Source organism: Eupeodes corollae, chromosome 1 (genome assembly GCF_945859685.1).
Source record: "Eupeodes corollae chromosome 1, idEupCoro1.1, whole genome shotgun sequence".
Lineage (NCBI taxonomy): Eukaryota > Metazoa > Arthropoda > Insecta > Diptera > Syrphidae > Eupeodes > Eupeodes corollae.
In genome coordinates, this window is record NC_079147.1 from 92,754,035 (window position 1) to 92,771,606 (window position 17,572).

At 32.7% G+C, this 17,572-nt stretch overlaps 1 protein-coding gene across 1 annotated transcript; it reads right to left on the bottom strand.

Annotated features, from left to right (window-relative positions):
* Positions 1–563: 563 nt before the first annotated feature.
* On the bottom strand, positions 564–10,447 carry LOC129941646 (uncharacterized). The gene is made up of 3 exons (XM_056050341.1): positions 10,313–10,447; positions 9,974–10,145; positions 564–2,731 (listed from the first exon to the last, which is right to left on the bottom strand). The coding sequence occupies exons 1-3, from the start codon at positions 10,445–10,447 to the stop codon at positions 564–566; spliced, it is 2,475 nt and encodes an 824-aa protein (XP_055906316.1).
* Positions 10,448–17,572: the final 7,125 nt, after the last annotated feature.

The window sequence follows — 17,572 nt, forward strand, 5'->3', positions numbered from 1 at the left end:
GAGTCAAATATATTTAAAATCTCTTTCCCGAATACCGCCATAAAGGCATTTTTAAGTTTAATGAAGCTGTTTTTGTAAAGTCAAATTGTTCAATACAATTATTGACCTTTCTTACTGTACATAAACAATAAGATTAGGAGGAATCAAGATCCAAGCACTTGAACTTGTTCTTGTGGAGATTCGTAAATAAAAACACCTTGGTATGAGTGGTTGTTACTGACGAATGCTTTTATTGTTGACAATTATGTCTCTTTTATACTTAAACTATTCATTACACATAATACAATTTTTATTACAAAGTATCGATTACATATAATAATAATCAAAATATATACAAAATATGTCAATCAATAACATTTAAATATGTCAGCATTAAAATAAATAAATGAAAACAATAACACAAAATCGAAGTTGCGCTGGTCATTGCCTCCTGTTGTGTCATCAGTATTCGTTGTAGTAGGTCATAGTTGCGCTGGTCATTGCCTCCTGTTGTGTCATCGCTATAGTAGGTCGTCAATGCGATGAACATTCTTCCCCGCGTTGAATGGGTACTCATTCAAGAATTATACCTCTGAGACGTTGTATTGAGTCTTGTGCGGTAAAGGAAGGGGAGTTTCGTTTGACGTCCCTTGCTTCCGAGCTCTGAACAGAAATATGATCCCAAGACAGACTGCTATGATTAAAGCCAGATAGCTGATTGCGTAATGGTGAATGTTGTTCGTAAATATTTTTTCGTTGAGGTTTGCGAGATTCTGATTTTGCAATGTCGACAGCTGAGTTTGGAGTGTTGTTAGTGAGTCAACGTGAGTGTTGTTGAAAATTGGGATTAGATCTAAAGCTGCGTGAACTTCACTAGGCTTCGCTATTGCTGATAAGTTTCCAAAACTTATGAAGGATGAATGTACATTGCTTATGGTCATCTGGGTTCCTTGAATTGTAACCAGATTGTTCCGGATTCTGCAATCGTTCTCGATTGAGAGCAGTCCAGCTCCATAGAGCTCCATTTGAAGGGTTTCGGTTGTGCATACAGCTGTAAGTTGAATATTTTTAAGTGCTCCAAATATCCATTGATTTCTATTGTTCAACTGGGTCCATAGAATGTTGTTGATGGATTTAACAATGTTACATGATGTTGCAGTGTCGTTGATAAAAATAGAGAATTCACAGTTGAACGCTTGTGAACCGGAGTGATATTTTGCCTTTCGGTTTGAGCAGAAAAACTGCATTTCCTTTCCTTTGTTGCACTCCTTGAATTCTGATGAAGTCATTGGAAAATATTGGTCTCTATGACGGTTTATGGCCAGGATTTCTATGGCTGGATTGATTTTCAGAAGCGTGTTGTTTAGTATCAAAGGAACTGGTGTTATTTGGAATAGCTCAAAAGCTTCTTGTTCAACGAGTGGAATGGTGATTACGAAAATTAAGTGTTTTCCTGCGGAACCACCCTTCGTTGTTGATATTTTGTAGAATTGGAGCAAATCTTCTTGCTCGAATGGTAGTTTTTGTGACAGTGGTAAATGATTTTTTATGTTCATGATTTCAGCCTTAAGTTGAGTAGGTGAGAGCAGTAGAGGGTTGATGTTGCCATAGTGTACATCCGTTAGTGTCTTAAGAATCGTGCCTTCGATCCTTTGAAGATTAGATGCCATCATCATTAGTTGCATTGCGAGTGTAGTGAAGATTTGAAATACTCTAAGCTGGTCAGTTGTGTTTCCGATTCTTCCAATAATCTCGTTGGCTTGGTTTTGAAGCATGTTTATGCGATTTCGAACCTCCAGCTGATCATGCTTTATTATGTTGATGGTTGAGTCGATGACAGACGTTTGATTTTTTAACATCGATAATAAAAGAGCCTCATTATTGTTTATATGGTCGATTGTTTTAGACAATTCTTCTGCATAGTCAGAGTCCAGTAGCCCGAATAACGTATGAGCTATGTTTCCCACAACGTTTATTGCTGCTCTAGTACTTCGATGTCTTGAGATTAAGTTGGTGTCTCCTTGGAGTGATATCTTCATATTCGTTAGGTAGGTAACCATCGCATTACATGTTGTTCTAAGCTGTAGTTGATTACATAAGTGTTGGAGAGCCTTTGTTCCGTTGTTGAATGCCTCGAGCTCAGCTCGGATGGGTGCTAGGTCATAGTATGTGACTAGGTTCCATTCGTTTGCAATCAGGTTGGTGGAGCCAAGATTTTCGAAGTATAGTCCAGGATTGTTTTTGAATCTTGTAATGTTTATCGGTGATGCAATAACCATTGGAAGCAAGAATAATGATAGAATTACCGTTGTGATTAATGAAGTATTGCATGTTTTCCGTCGTTTTGGTGATGTTTCTGCTTGTGTGTCCTCATCTTCCTGTTCCTGGTTGACATCTTCGCTATCGTCAAGGAGTGGAGCTAGACGATGAATAGGTCGTTTTAATATTCCTGACTGTGTTTTTACGTTAACCACTCGAACTATGTCATCCTGTCCCTTAAAGATGTCGACAATTCTTCCCAACGGCCATTTGAGGGTTGGAATGTTATCTTCCTTTATGATGACTAGGTCACCAATTCTTATATTTTGTTGGCTCGTGTTCCACTTGTTTCTTTGTTGGAGTTGATTGAGGTACTCTGTTGACCATCGTTTCCAAAATTCGTGTTTAAGGTAGCAGATGGTACTCCACCGATTTCTTAGATTTTTGGTCTCTGGAACTATATCGGGGTCAATTTGTGCGGTAAGAGGTTCTCCTATTAGGAAATATTCATGCCGAGTAAGTTTGTGTTCGACAGTCTTTGATGTTCAAATCGTATTCTTCCAGCAAGTGTAATACTCGTATATCGATACTTTGTTGCTCTCCTGTATGGTTTTTTATTTGCAAAAAGCAAAGAAAGCCTTCGTGGATATGCCCATTTAAATAATACCTTTATATTACAGATAATTGATCCACATTCGATTAATCTGGTGTAGAATCAACAAATTTCGTTTGTTTTTTGTTTCTTCTCGAGTGTCGGTGTTTTATTAAAACAAATACACTCGACTTAGGCTATGTGGGCTTGACTTTTTGGAGATACTAAGCGAGTTGAGATATATGGGTTTAAAGTTTATGGGATTAATGGTGATTTGGGCAATATGGGTTAAACGTTTTTGGGGTATAAAGCTTTCGAATTTGGATTTTCTTAATGGGATGGGGCTCTCGTTTCCGCGGGGCCCGGGGATGCAGCCCTACTAGCCCCCCTATTAATCTGGGCCTCATTGTATTTCAAGAATGTTGTTTTCAATCTTGGGTATCTGTTTAACATACATATATCTGATGCCGTTGATTGATTTATCCGATACCCAAAATATTATTTTTTAGCTGGGGACTTCATTCTTACAGTGTGGAAGGAGTAGTTATTGTGGCTGGTCACCTGAAATAATATATTACTTATATTTTCCTGTTTATTTTGTCCAGAACTATTGCACAAACGCGATCCTGCTTGAATGGTCTTCCGGACTATTGAATTTTGTTTGTATTTTTTTCATTATAAAAATATGGATTTAGTGCTGATACCCATTTTAGTTTCACCGAAGGACAAAGGACATAGGCAACTATAGCATCGTTAGCTTTAATTTAAATAGTCAAATAAAATCAAATGGGGTGGCGCAACAGTCCGTTGTGAACCAGGGCCTAGTGACTTACGACTCTCAACCATTCCTGTGTGCTCCCTTGCATGACAGTCCAACGCACTAACCATCATTCCACGCGTACTACTTAAATAGTCAGACAATATTTTTATTACCGAATCGTTCAAATTTAATATATTTCAAAGTTTATTATATTAAGTGAATTATTTATACCAATTTTTCGAAATTCGGAATATATAGTTGCTAGTGTGGGAAGTTGAAAAACATGCACAATTCTATTTTGACATTGTTCCCCTTATTGGCCACTTAACCCATCTACCCCGCTTCCGGAGAAACGAATAAGTTTGACAGGGATGCCAAAACTAGACATTGCTTGGTAGAGCTCTTCCAGAAATGCTTTCATACCCGGTTTTAAAATCGATAAAGAGATAGTGGGTATCGATTTTCCAAGATCTTGTGTAATCTGAATATTTGGTCAATGGTGGACTTTCCTGGTTTGAAGCCACACTGATAAGGACCTGTTAAGGTTTTTGGCAAACGGCTTCAGACGTTCACATAATACCGCAGATCTCTTCTTATATGAATGTTCAAGAGACTTATACCTTTGTAAATGACACGATTAAAAGGGTCTTCTTTCTTGTGTATTGGGCAAACTATGTTTTCACTCATCATCAAACTGTGATTCCACTCATCGGCCATGCTTTCTTCCGACCATATTTTGCAAATAACTTAGTGCATGATCCATTCCAAGTCATCGCCTGTCGCTTTGAATAATTCGGTAGCGATGCCGTCAGCTCTAGAAGCTTTGTTGGACTTCAATTTAGATATAAATAAATCTTCACTTCGTCGACGCTTGGCAGGCGGATCTGTTGACTTGCGTAGCAATCCGTCCGTATCCGAGGGTGGTCGGTGCTTCGCAACTAGGATATTTGTACGCGTACAGTAAGGCACCCCCACGGCACAACTTCCAATCCGGTGGTCAGATACCTGGTACAACCTCAAGGATATATGACTCTGTTCAGATTGTGTCGTAGAAGATTTTTAAGGTGTTGACTACGTAGTTCAACCTTACTGGAACTGTAGACGTCATCATTGATTGCATCTGGCGAATGCGAGTAGGAATTGCTAGACAGAGGTGGGTATGGCAATTCGAAGGAGTTCTTGGACTTAAAACGATTTATCTTCAACAATAGGAATGGAAAGCATATTGTTCGCTTGAATATATAGTGAATTGCTTTATTCGAAGATGCCGTATAAGGTTTCATAGTACTGGTTCAAGGGTAAACCGAATAATAAAAGCTAAGAGTTATATCGTCAAAGAAACAATTAACTAGATTAAAAGTTTCAGAAATGAGATTATTTCTAAAACTCTGGAAATTAAAGTGAAATAGTGCGCACCATACTGTTGTTTCAGACTTGAATATTTCCAAAATAAATTGTATTGAATGGTTCGAAAAAAATATCTAATCCAACGAAGAAATGTTTCGCCGATACCAAATGTACGCTAAGGAAATATGATACTGGATAAATGCCTTTGAAATATCAAGTACAACAATCTTACTATATTTTTTAAGCTAATAATTAATCATTTTTTCCATTTGGAAACAAATGGATTTCGAATATTCACCTTCCTTGGGGATTGCCTAAAAAAATCAATTAATCTCATAGAATCATGATTACAGTCAAGATCTTTTGTTTTAAGATGTTAATGAATGATATAATTGTTTGCTTGAATACATGGACTACCATCATTTATAGTTGCTCCCAATTTCACTAGGTATACCGTTTATATTGACCATTTACGAAACCATGCTGATGAGGGACGATAAATTATTTAATAGAAGAACACAGCAAGTCACAAAATGAATGACATTCGATTTGTGGTCATATCCTTCCCCTATTAGGTGTCGCAAAATTAACTTTCACCAATACTTCATTCACCTAGGGGTCCATCTAAAACTTTTTTGATGGTAAGTTTTGTTGCTTTGTTGTGTAATCTTCAAATAACCAAGACCATCCCCCTCAGGAATTATTGGCACATCAATAACAATGGCTTTATTATTAGGTTTCGAAGTAATTGTTTGGTTGAAATAAATGGTATTTCTTTAAACTAAAGTTCCTTTTAGTTGTACATCTTTTAAGGTAATTTATTAAGGATAGGCATGGTAACTGCTCATTTGTGGGATTCTGTCTTCATCTTATTATTTCTTCAAATATAAAATCAAAGGAATTTTGTTCTTAAACCCTACTTCAAAAATCCTTACAAAATCGTTACGGAAATTAACTAGAAGAGTAATTATTCTACTATACCTACTTGCGACTTGAGTGGCATTTCTTGAGAGACGGGTACCTACTATTCATTAAGTTTATTTTTTCTACTTTCGTGTATTTTGTCGGGTAATTTCTTTCTCGGGTTCTTTCTTGTGACACTTGCTCAATTTAATTTTAAAGTCTTTTTCTTTTCGTTTTTTTTCCGATTCTTAATGTTTTAAATTCGTTTTTTCCTTCCATCCAATTCCTGTTAACGTAATTAACTACCACGCGCCCCTTCATGAAGAAGAAAACCAAGTCCAACTGAGTTACAGTCAAAGTCAATTACTTAATGAATTTTTTTTTAATGTTACAACTTGTGTCGCATTTTCATTATTGTTTTACTGAATTACTTCGAAAATAAAAAAGAACCTACTCAAATTAAGTTCCTGGCGAGTTCTTGACTTCGAAAGAGCAATTCTTATAATAAAAATGTATTCGATACGCTCGTTGCGTCTCAGCAGTGGAATTATGGTTTTAAAAACATTAAACTTATGCTAGGAAAGAAGTTTGGTCAACTGTGTATAATTGGATCTCATAAGTTAAGAGATTAAAAATCTAGTTACAAGGACTAAGGAGGGAAAACTATAATTCTGGAGAAAACAATTTAAGTCAGTTTAATATTATTCGGTTTGGGCTAGTACTGCAATAATTAGAACCAGGATTGAGAAAGTGTATGGGATATAACAAATATTTTACAATATTTTACTAATTGGAAATAGATACACGGATACGAAGGTCGAAGAAATGAAGAATCAAAAATGCAAAAAACCAACGGTACGTAAAACAAAAAATACAAAGAAATAGCAACTATTTAATTTTATGCTGCGACTAAAACAAAAAACTTCTACCCTGTGGATTTTTAAAATGAAAAATATCTGGAATCTTTAATTTTACAAATGCAAACTGTGCGGTGCCGGCCATAGTATTAAAAACAGTTTTTTTTTTTAGAATATTTGTATGTTTTAATGTAAATATATAATGCGTTATTATTATAAACATTTTGTTTTTAAGGGAAATTTAAAAGATCCGAAAATAACTCCTTATAAACGAAGCCGTTCAAATGATAGTTTCTTAGGATTTTAGGGTGCATAAGTACTTACCCTATGATGAATGGGGAAAGCTTGGACGTACCTTTGTGCGTCCGTAAGTTTGCGACGTTTTTTCGTCGTCCATAGCTCAAGAACCAGAAGAGATATCGGCTTTAAATAAGTTTTGTTATAAAGATAATAATGCAAAAAGATGCAAAAAGGGCTCTCAAGAAAATTGCGTGGGTGGTTACTTACCATAGCAGTTTAAAAAAGAAGGTGACAATGATGCTTGAGACTTAAACATTTTATATTATATTGTATTGTAACGTGATACCGTTTATTTTTGGGAAAAAAATCTAAGTAACGGTTTTTTATGTATCGAAAAAACTGAAAAAAATGTGTCAAATTTTACGAATAAAAAATGATTTGATCTTCGAAACAATTTTGTGCAACAAAAAAAAACGTTTTTTCAATTGGTAAAATTTTGAGTAAAATCAAATTGACAATTTTTTTTTATAAAAAATAAAAGCCTAAAAAACATTACTTAAAGTTGGTAAAAATTGATTTTCGAAACAAAAATATTTTTTCAAAGCTTTGAGACATTGGCCTTGAACTTATTACATTTTTTAAAATATTGTTGTCAATTTTTAGTAACATTTTGAGAAAAATCGAATTGACAGTTTTTCTTTGCAAAAAATTAAATACATAAAAAGTGTTGTAAAATTAACAAACCGAATTAATATTATGACACTACATTATTCTTTCCATATGATGGGAAGTTATCAGTGTGGGTCGCATCACAGCCTCTTTTTTATTTATAATATTGGTATGGGGGATACTTAGGATCAACCAAATTTTGCACTTTTTTTGTAATTTAAAATATAGTAAAGCAACCATCCGTATTCGCCAACACAGACATTCTCTTGGCGAATCATTGATTTTGTCTCCTGGGACCTTGCAGCGGCAAAAATTGTCGAACATCCAAATTTTAAAATCAGACCCATTATAATAACTTCCTACGTCAAGGGAAAACAGGTCAAACAATGAAATAATTACAAATATTTCAAGTTATTTGATACATAAAAACAACAAATATTTTTTAAAACTCCATCTCTCTCAGATGCCGCGTTGAGGTTTGGCATAAATAAAAGATACAATTGAAGCACATTAAGATACTTTTTCATATTAAGGCATACAAAATTAGGAAGCGTCAAAGAAAAATAATGTCCTTAACTTTTTTAAATTTGTACCTAGTTGAAAGAATTTTTGCAAATAAAATTCATTAAAAATATGCAAATCAAGGACGATAATGAGGGTATGGAAATTGAACATGAGGTTTTACAGTGCATCAAAAATTGACATTTTTACATTAAGATATGAAAACATGCATGAAAATCGATTTTTGGTAATATCAACATTAAGTATAACAGCTCTTTTTTTATTTTGTTTTATTTTTAAAACCGTTGAGCACTAATATCGACAACATACCTTTTAGCTTGCCTTTTTTGTCTCTGTACAAAAGCGAAACTAGAACGTTTCCGGCATTTTAAAAGCTACTTATTTTCTTCTAATATTTTTGTAGCTTTCGTTTTCATGTCTTTCGTATCTCTTTTTCTATTTCTTAATAATTTATTATGTTGAAAGTCAAGGAACAAAAACCAAAAAGGCAAAAGTTGCCTGTAGCTACTTTAGGTGAAGTTCGGTAACGTCGTTTTATTAAAAACTCTCATGTTTTGTAAATTATTAAGATGTCATGTCTTGGGATTCGAATCGAGAACCATTCTATGGAAAATAGAACTAATACTTTTCTTTTAAGCATTGAAAAACGTCAGTGCCGTCGTTTTATTGTTCAGTTTAAATATTCCTTAAATCAACGAATTAAACACCGTATCTATAGCCTTGTACAGATGTCCCCCAAGTTTGTCAGTTGAAGGTGCCATTTTTAAATTTTGTCAAACGCATTAGAATTGTTATAACTTTCCATTTGATGAGCTTAGATTAAATTTAATTGTTTTACAATTTCTAAATAGGATTCATTAATTCTAATTTGATTTTTAAAGGAGGCTGGGATGTGACCCACACTGACAACTTCCCATCCCGTCTGTCGATCTGTCTTGCTTAAAAGATTGTAGGTTTTCGTGTTCGGTCAAATAAGTTGTTAGTTAAATCATTCATAAAAATTTATAAACAATAGATTTCATATAAAGAAATAATTAAGTTTGAAAATCTGTTTTTGTGAAGTACATTTTTAGTCGAAAACAAATTTTTACCAATTTCAGTAGCATTTCTTAAATTTTTAGAAATTGTATGAATGGAATTAATTTGAGAGATATCAAGAACCGAACAGAAGGTGTCAACAGTGGATCAATTTTTACATCTTGGGCTGTTAAGCTCGCATTTATAATAGTAGCCATGAAATTTTTTTTTCACAGCATTTTCAATATATTTTTTTTAATTTAAGCACAAAATTTCAAAACTTTATGATTCACTGTGTACTTTGGGTGTACTAAGTGCATCAGTGACTGGTACACAGTGAATCAACGATGTTAGAACAGTCTTTTAAGAAAAAAACAATGCTTTTTGTTTTATACTTATTTTTTATATCTATCAGTCATATTTTATTTAATGATAAGAAACTTATATAAATAACTTATTAAATAAAATGTATAAAAAAATCACAAGGCTGAAAATAAAGAAAAATAATTAAAAAAAAAGGAAAGAAAAGTAATCCATTTGATTAAAATATATAGCTTTCTAGCGAACATCCATGTTTAAAAAGTTTAAATTAAATGAAAAATTTGAATTTCTTAGTCTTGAAGTGCTTCCAATGTCAGATAGTTTAGGAAGAATCATTTGTATGTCCCATTTTAGAACATTATCGGAACGTCAGTGAAAAAATTAATTGATTCATCGATTTTTTTCTCAGGTAAGCCAGTTGGTATCCATTTTCTTCAAACGCTAAGATCTTAGCGACATAGTATACGAAATTTCGCTTTCCTTTGAATTCAACTGAAATAAAATCACCTGTAATAGCATCTCGGGTGGGATCCTCTGGCTCAAGCTGTTCATTGTTCTCAATATCATTGATATTATCAGTTTTATCGGAATCCTCATCTGTCATAATATCGTCTCTTTCAAAAACCATGCTTGAATCAGAATCTGAAGTTGATATTTCTTGAACTACTTTTCTTACAGTCTTTTGTTTTTTTTTTTTGTTTGGTTGAACCTTTCTGATTTTGTAAAACCCAATTTTTTCTTTCTCTGGGTGTCAGTGGCTATGAGACTCCTTCCTCTCTTTTTATTTTGCTTGTTATTTTTTCTTGGCTTAGCTTTTATGGGAGGCTTAAATTGCGAAGGACTTGCTAATTCGGTCTGAGGGATATTTCCAATCTCTTCTGACTGATTATTCTTCTCGGTTTGATTAAATTCTTCATTTTCAGTGGGTTCAGGACGATCAGTGGGATCAGTTGGGATAAAAGTCAACTTCACCGAAAACATTTCTATCGAATGGATATATGCCAGTTTTCTTGAAAGCATTTGGTAGGATAGCATGGTTACGCCGTTAGTTTTAGCTAATTCCAAGGATTCAATTGAAAGGTGAGACTCATGGTTGTCAAGCAATAATAGCGAGGGATTTTCTTTAGATGAACAACTGTGTTGTAGAAAATGCCTCATCACTTCTGCAAAGAGTTCCGAGTTCATCCATCTACTTGGAGTAGCCAAACCTTAAGTATCGGGAGGTGGCCATGTAGTAGTATAATTAAAACAAACAACTATGACAACAAATGGAACGCAAAATTACTTTGCCGTGTAGCATATAATTTTTGAAATTCTTTCTGGGAAAAACAATTACGGGTGGAAGGGCTATTCCACTTGCGGAAATTATTGCACATGTTGTTGACAAAGTGCCTCTTTCCCCACTGGTAACCTTTGAAATGCACCGTATTCCTTTCGGGGTTAGAATTTTTAAAGGTTTTTAAACGGTTGTGGTGGCAGTTTCGGCCAAATTAAAAATTCTTGTCCCGTTGAAAAATTGTGGATGTCTAATTAAAACACTCTCCAGATTGTTGAAATATAGGTCAACATTGAATTTATTAAATCCCGTTGCCCGCGCTAAACTGCATCTCTCAGGGATTTTCAATGAGACATCTCGATGTCGGGCCATTTGGTTTCTCGTCCAGCTCTCGAGAACTTTGATTTTATTTATTAAAGCTTATTATCATAAGTCAGCTTTCGACAATCAATGTTGGAAAGGCCAAAAAAAGATAGGCGGATTCCTTCATATAGGCTATTAGTGTCTGCTCTTGACCGTCGGTAAAACCTTTGTTGATTTCATAGTTAGGAACAAGTCTGATGTTAGCTTGGTCTAGATTGTTTCTAATTTTTTTGTAATACCGATACAGGGTTGTAAACGATAATTTTTTTGATTTTGCAGCTTCCCTGATGCTTTTCCCTTTCTTGATCAAATCGAGAGCAGCTTGCATCTGCTCTGAAGAATGCGAACCCCCTTTTCGGTCTGTTTTTGTACGTGCTATATCGAACTACAAAACAAAAAAAACATTTGTACCAACATAGAAAAATGAATATTGATTCACTGTGTACCATGTTGTTATTTTAACAAAAACACATTAAAATTATATTAAATATTGCACACAAGTAAACAAGTTGACAAAAATTATTAAGTCAATGGAACCACAAATAAAATATATGACTCAAATGCAGTTACGATGCACAGTTATTAAATAAGAAGAAAAACAAATAGAAAACAAAAAATTATTTGAGTCGAAAATCTATTTTTACCAACTTTTGTTAAATTTTCTTTTAATTTTAAATTTTTTGTAAAAAAAAACAGTCAATTCAATTTTTATCAAAATTTCACTGAATGTTGACGACAGTAGTTTTAAAAAAGATAAAAAAAAAAACAGTTTAAAGCCAATGTCTCAAAGTTTTGAAAAGATATTTGAGTCGAAAATCTATTTTTAACTAAGGTTGTTAACTTTTGTAAAAAAAAAACAGTCGATTTGATTTTTCTCAAAATTTTTGGATTTTTATTAGTTAAAATTATTTGAAAGTCGTAATCTCAAATTTTTGGAAAGATATTTGAGTTGAAATTCAACTTTGAGTATTTTTTCGTTTGGGATTTTATTTTTTATAAGAAAAGGTGTCAATGCAATTTTCCCCAAAATTTAACAGATACCTGACCTGATGAAACGTTATTTTTCGTTATACAAAATTGTTTTGGAGACAAAATCATATTGTGTAAAATTTTCAAGGTGACACATTTTTTTTCAGTTTTTTTTATTTATAAAAATAAACCGTGAAATTAATTTTTTTTTTAAATATACTGACTTCTCAAGTAGCACACAATTCCAAAATACACCAAAATATTTGGGGTATATTTTACACTTTCGTGATATGCATTTTGAATATAAAAAATCCACCACTTTTTGGTGCAATATTTGAACAATTAATTTAGATTCAGTGTAAATTATACCGCGTCACCGTTTAAAATTTGCACCAGCTGTGAAAAAAATATACCGAATTTTGGTATTTAAATTGTGCTAGTGGCATACAAATTGTTCTGGTAACTAGAATAAATAATACTCCAGAGGTGTATATTATGTTCTTAAAATAAGCTCAATTCTTACACCTCAATGGTATACAATTTACACCATGATTTGATGGATTAAATATACCATTAGTGTAAAAATCCAAAGCTCAGAATTCATTTTGAAACAAAATATACACCGAAGTTTATTTCTTTTATCGGAAACTAGTTTGATGAATTAAAATTTACACCATGATTTATTTCCTGATGGAAAATGTATATAAAAGAATTCTGATCTTTCTATGATTCTAATACATAATATGTGCACAATAAAATCAGTAATTAATATGAATTTGAGTGTCTCATTTCAAAACGAAGTACATTCTGTCGACTGATTTTCGGACCTACCCCATCTAAAAATCGAGCGCCTTAATAATTTTACTTAATTAAAGCTTTCTAAATGGATTCGTGAAAATTAATTTTTCAAAATTCATAGTTTTTTGGTTGTTCTTATTTTTTTTTAAATACGTGCTGTTGAAAAAGAGTCGAAAATACCAAAAAAAGGGAATTATTCACTCGAAATATATAATAAAAAAATGAAAAATAGTCTTCATTTTGAAGATGGCGGCCAGTGCAATCTCATGTTAACCTAAATATTTTTTGAAAATATGGCTGCCGTGTAAAATATACACTGATTCTTGAATCTAGAGAATTAAATGCACTAATTTAGAAAAACAAGAAAAAAATACACCACTTGAGACAATTATATGCCATCTTCTATTTTCGGTACATTTATTTTGCTGAAAACTGTGCAAAATATTCATTGATGTGTATCAATTCGAGAAAATGGTATAAAAAAGCACCAAGTCAAAGGAGAAATGAATAAAATGTACCATTGTTCAAAATATATACAGGAATATTTTTCGCTATGTTTAATATATTCTAAAAGGTGTAGGAAATGTCTAAAAATTTATTCAAAACAAAAACAAAATTGGTTCATAAGAAGTAAAAATATTTATTAATATTTAAGGACATATGAAGTAGAAAAATATTTATTTATATTAAGGTACATATGTAACTGCATTAGTAATTTTTAAGTTTTAATTTTAAGCTTTAGGTTGCAACATTCGACATGGCTTCCACTCACTAGCATCGCTCAAATTTGCCGGAAAATCTAATTGGCATTGCTTTTTCTGATTTTTTTTAGATCTCGGCCAATAAATATAGTTTTCTTGTACCAATTGAATGGTACGGCCTCGACAAACTGTGATTTATCCTTTTCCTCGCAAATATGTTGGTTTCGTTAACCATGTTTTTTTTAAAAAAAATATTTGCTTAAGTTGAAGTTGGCAAGACAATTGACTGAATATATGAGACGATATATTTCAATTCTATGTTTGGTGTTTGGAATGGTGCAAATTCTACCAAAATAGTGTATTTATTAGACCCATTCTCTGTGTTGTGTACTTATTTCACCAAAAAAGAGTATAAATTACACCTCTTCCCTCTGTGGTGTATTCATTCAAGTATATTCTACCAAAATAGTGTATTAATTACACCCATCGTTATGTGTGGTGTTTTTGTCTATACCAAACTAATGAGTGTGTTTAAGCTACACCAAACTCTCTGTAAAAAAATAAACAATGCACGAGATGATCTTTCTTTACAACATATATTATATTTCAAATAACTTTTTTTTTAGTGAGCAAAATATAGCTAAATGTCAACTAAATTAATTATTGGTATTACGTTGCAATATATTATATGAATTTTAATTATAGTCTCTCCAGTTTTTAGTTCGTTTAGGGTTAACCACAATGTTAACCTTTTTTTGAACTGCTATGGTAAAAAATTCACCCAAGCAATTTTTTTGAGAGCTACATATTTCTGCCTTATTATCTATATAACAAAATTCATTTGAAGTCGATTTTTTTCCGGCTCTTGAGCTATGGACGACGAAAAAAACGTCGCAAACATACGGACGTACGACCGTACGTACACACGCACGCACAGACATCTTTCTAAAAATCTTTTATTTTGACTCTTGAAACGTAGAGAAATGTAAAAATATTCAATCTGACCATTCAGACCCATTACAATAACTTGCTATGCATGATTTATAGTATAAATATTCTGCAAACTGTCAACAGCCTCAAAATCAGGCTCGTTTAAATCTTGGTTAATGGAAATGATTTGGAAATGTGCCACAGAGTTGTGTTGGGTCAAAATCTAAGCTTTATAAGATTTGTTGTTAAGAACTATTGAAATCAGTTTTCGTTAATTTTGACATGCATATCTTTTGCATGAGTCGTATTTTGTATTCGAATATAAATTCGACAAAACAAACAAGAATAAGTTGAAGTGTAGATTGTATGAAGAATGGTAATGAAAGTGTGATAGTTCGCAGCAACGAATATAAACACCGAATTTATTTTCTCAAAGTTATTTCACTTAAGTGATTAAAAATTAGTAGGTAACTCACCTTCAACATAATATATATTTTCAAACTATCTACAGAGTTTGTGTAAAAATCTAAAAGTTACTACCCCAGTATCCTGAATTCTACAGACAGTTTGCTACTTTAATTTCCTTTAAACCGAGTTGAATCTCCCAAAGGAATGCAAAGACAATTCAGATTTTGGTCAGCCAAAATGGAAATGAAAATTCCACTGATGTGTCTGCTAATCCAGTTATCAACTCCTTTGCAGAGGAATAATAAATATTAAAATAAACGTTTAAAAATATGTCAATTCATTATTAAACGGTTTTTGAATTCCAAGAAAATATCAAACAGGCGAAGTCCACATAATTTAGATTAGGTTAGGTTGAAATTTAAGACTGGAAAAAGATTCATGAGCTATTCCTGTAATCCGAAATGCATTTGTGTAGAACTATTTCAAACACTTGTGTAATTCATTCTCCATTATCACTATTCACGTAATTTATGATAAGCAATACACCTGCATTCAGAGGAATCCTTCCTTTTCAATTTATGGTATTTAGCCCCAAGCCTTTTATCAGGACAGTATCAACTGATGACATAAATAGCTGCATTTCCATTTAACTGATATCAGTTTGTAAATGAAATTCATCCAATGATTAGATTTAGGTGCTAGATGCCCAAAGCATTGGAAGTTCCTGTATCGCACCACATCGTTGTCCCTGAGGTCGCTACCATTCAAATCATTATCGGTCGACTGTAAGTGCGTTTTCATATTCAATTCTGATGCCCGATATCCTCCTATTTTGCTTTACCAAGATTCAGTTAAATGGTTTGAATGATTTGATCCATATCTGTAATCTGTCTTTTGGCAGTGCTTTCATTATGAGTTTTTCTTAACTTTAAAAAATGACATATTTTCAAAGTGGTCTCTTCGCATATCATTTTAACGCCCACTGAAAGTATTTTATCCATAAAAGAAAAAGTGAAGTACACTCATGCACGAAAAAGCTAAAAGTTTATTTATATTTTTATTAAATTTTCAAAACCTCTTCGAAATTTAAAACAGCAACGATCATAACGAAACCAATGAACTCAAAATCGACCGGAATTGAAATGAAACTTGTATTGCAATTGCACATCAGACAAGAAGTTTGCACTTCTTTCTTTTCTCAACTTTTGTGTGTGGGGGTCACAAGAAGTATAGAATAAAGAAAATAAAAAGGTTTTCTTTTGTAAATAGAGGACAAGGGTACTTGTTGTTCCTTACAATACATAAAAGATAAAAAGCAAAAGGGAAGAAAAGGATGAAATACAACAAATGAAAAACAACAACAATCTAAATTGTTGCATTGAATTTTCAGAGAAGTAGTCATACCTATATCCTTGAGTATTTTCTATTTTCCAACTACAACTAGGTAGTTGGGTTAGTAATGCTTCGTATTCTCGTACTACGTAATATGAGGTTTATACCCTTTGAAATGCGCCTTCAAGTATCGTAGTCGTCTTTGTCATGCTTGATGTACCGATAAAAAGTACAATTTGAGGCTTGGCTATATACAAGCTCCTTTCAAACAAACCTATTCTTAGGAACGTATATTGTACCTATATACATAGAATGCACCCATTATTCGTTTGGACTGTTCCCATTGCTCACTTATTTTATTTCCTATACTGTTGGCACTTGGCATTCAAAGGAATACATAGGGTCCTATTCCTATATGGTATATCCACTATTTTCTAAGAGTCCGCTTGCCTCCTAGAAGCACTTAACAAGTAAAAAGAAATTATTGTTTTCTTGGCCATTAAGAGAAATATATTTTTAAAACTAGTCTTACTATGAGGTGGTGAATGAAATAGATTGTTAAATCAACTTTTAAATTGTATTTGTATCAAATGAAATTATTACATTTTCTTTTCGTAAGCGAACGTGTTTCTTTTTATCAAAAATTCTGCTTAAATTTTTACTTTTGCGAAATGTTTGTATTGATTCGAAATTTGAAAGAAAAAATGCCTTTTAGAAACATAAGGCGGGTATGGATTAAAGTGAGACAAATTCAGCTTAAAGAAGCTTACGAAATCTACGAAATAAGGTTAAGAGCTGATTAAAGTTAAAAAATGTTATGAAATAATGTCAAGTACCCAAACAATTTAATAGTAATTTGCACTTGATTACTTTGGACTTTTATTGTAAACGCATCCTAACAGCAATGAAAAAAGCTTTAATTTCTATCATCAGCATTGCGAGAAGAAATGGGAATTTACGTGCCAAGTTTAACACGAACTAGATGTCTTGAAAGTCTTCGGAAAATGAAAGCAACACCGACAATTATTTTTTGCTATATCAGACTTAAGATCCTAAATACCTTATCATGAGCGAAACAGTCTATTTTCTTAGAGATTTTATGCTGTGATAAATGCCCCATCTACGATTGGAATTTTAAATAATCTGAAATCACCATAACTTCAGTATAGTGGCAGGCAATAAAGCGACAACTTTACATCCGAGTAAAAATTTGTCACATAGATATAATATTTAAACGAAATGTTCTCTAGTGTATTTTTCAATATTTTTTTAAAGGCAGGGTTGATTTTATGTACTATATACTGAACTGTAGACCTACAAAAGTTAACT